This window comes from Miniopterus schreibersii, assembly GCF_964146895.1.
Source record: "Miniopterus schreibersii genome assembly, chromosome: 21".
Taxonomy (NCBI): domain Eukaryota; kingdom Metazoa; phylum Chordata; class Mammalia; order Chiroptera; family Miniopteridae; genus Miniopterus; species Miniopterus schreibersii.
In genome coordinates, this window is record NC_138123.1 from 7,631,539 (window position 1) to 7,633,572 (window position 2,034).

General features: G+C 61.5%; 1 protein-coding gene across 1 annotated transcript; it reads left to right on the forward strand.

Annotated features, from left to right (window-relative positions):
- Positions 1 to 241: 241 nt before the first annotated feature.
- On the forward strand, positions 242 to 2,034 carry MIXL1 (Mix paired-like homeobox; the record flags this gene model as incomplete). The annotated part of the gene is made up of 2 exons (XM_081123941.1): positions 242 to 655; positions 1,732 to 2,034. The coding sequence occupies 2 exons, from the start codon at positions 242 to 244 to the stop codon at positions 2,032 to 2,034; spliced, it is 717 nt and encodes a 238-aa protein (XP_080980067.1).

Sequence of the window (2,034 nt, forward strand, 5' to 3'; positions counted from 1 at the left end):
GGCTGGCGGGGCGCACGGACGGGGGAGGGCCCCAGTTCACGCCTCGCTCCCTGCAGCCCACGGCCGGCGGAAGCGATTATTCCCCACCGGTGTCTGGCGGGGCCGTGGGCGGGCTCGCACCCCGAAGAGCCACGGGCCTCCCTGCGCCCGCCCCTTTGATCGCCCGCCACCCCGGAGCCCCGGGACGCGTATAACTGAGGTCTCCGCGCCCCGCCCGGTGGCACACCGGGGTCCGGCAGCGATGGCCGCGGCAGGGTCCCGCCAGCTCCAGTTCGGGGACGGCGCGGCGTTTCCCGCGTACCGGCCCCCGCACGCGGGCGGGACGCTCCCGCCGCCCCGGAGTCCCGCCGCCGCCCTGCTCCCCGCGAACCAGTCGGGCCCCGCGCCGGGTGCAGAGCCCTGCGCGCCCGCCGCCTTCCCCGGCTTCCTGGGCAGGGGCCCGGGGCCCGCCGCGCCGCCCCGCGCAGCCTCGGGCCCGCCTGCGCCCCCGCCAGGCGCGTCCGCCCCGTCGGCGCCGCAGCGCCGCAAGCGCACGTCGTTCAGCCCCGAGCAGCTGCAGCTGCTGGAGCTGGTCTTCCGCAGGACCATGTACCCCGACATCCACCTGCGAGAGCGCCTGGCCGCGCTCACCCTGCTCCCCGAGTCCAGGATCCAGGTGAGCGGGGCGGGGCGGGGCGGTCGCCTGTGCGCCCCGGGAGGGGGCCCCCGCGGTTCGCGGCCGGGCCTCCAGGGCGCTTCCCTGATTTTTGGCAAGTGACTTCCCTGGAGCCTCAGGGCCCTAGATTGTCACATAGGGACGCTACCAGCCAGTGCCCACTGCACAGGGATCCTGTGAGGCGTAAATGAAATAACTCAGGCTCCCGGGCAGTGACTTCTATCTCTAACTGTTCAGTGTAATAATAGCCCCCCCCCCCCAGGAGGCTGGCTGGGCCCTGAAATGGTCAGAAAGTAACTCCTCAGGCTGAAGGTGATAGGAAGTATTTTCACACTTTTTTTTTTTTTTTCCTGGAAAAAGAAACAAATGAGGCATAGCTGGGGTTTCCCACTGGTGGTAGCTGAGAGAGGGCAGGGCCTGGGCCCTTAGGCCACCCTCTTGGCAGGTATTGGGTCTGGAATTTTGGTTCAAAAGGATATAGCATCTGGGGGGGGGGGGGACAGACGCTGGAAGCAAATGAGCTTGCCACAGTTTGAAAAATCTAGTCAAAGGTGCATTTACTGCTTAACTGAGATGGGAATCCTGGAGCGCGGTTGTAAGGAGGAGTGTGCCTTTTTTTGCCTGTTCGTCTGTGGCACCTCGGCCTGAGTCCAAGTGCAGTTTTGAGCAGAAGCGCTCATTTTAACCCTGGGAGAGAGCGGGCTTGTTTTTCTGCATCCCGGCTGGAAGGTATGTCAGTTTGAACCGTTGGTACAGAGGCTTCCTAAGCAGGACACCTTCGGTGTTTGTTGGGAAAGAGCAGAGAAGTGAAGTCCACCGAGCGAAGTACTTCCTTGATTAATTTAACAAGGGCGTATGTGTACTCTTAAAAATGGATTTTCTAAATTACTTTAACATTTACATCTGTAAGCGTAGTAGCACTTTCCCCCCCTCAAATGCTAAGTGCTTCTATTTCTGGCCCCCACCGTGGAAGCGGGGAGCCGGGGGCCTATTAATCTGGAACTTCTTATTAACTGTGAAGGTGATCGTAGTGGAAGGACTCCAACCAAAAGCGTTTCTTCTGCCCCTTCTTCCAGGTGTGGTTCCAGAACAGGCGAGCCAAGTCACGGCGTCAGAGCGGGAAAGCCTTTCCACCTTCCCCCAGGCCCGGGCTCTTCCTCCATCACCCTGCTCACGGGACTGAAGCAAAATGCTTGAAGCCCCAGCTGCCTCTTGAGGTAGATGTGAACTGCCTGCCCGATGCCAACAGGGCCGGAGGGGGCAGCTCTGACCCTGGCTCCCAAGGTCAGAATTGCGAAACCTATTCTCTCCCTGAAGACATTGGTTCAAAGCTGGACTCGTGGGAGGAACACATCTTTTCTGCCTTTGGCAACTCTTGA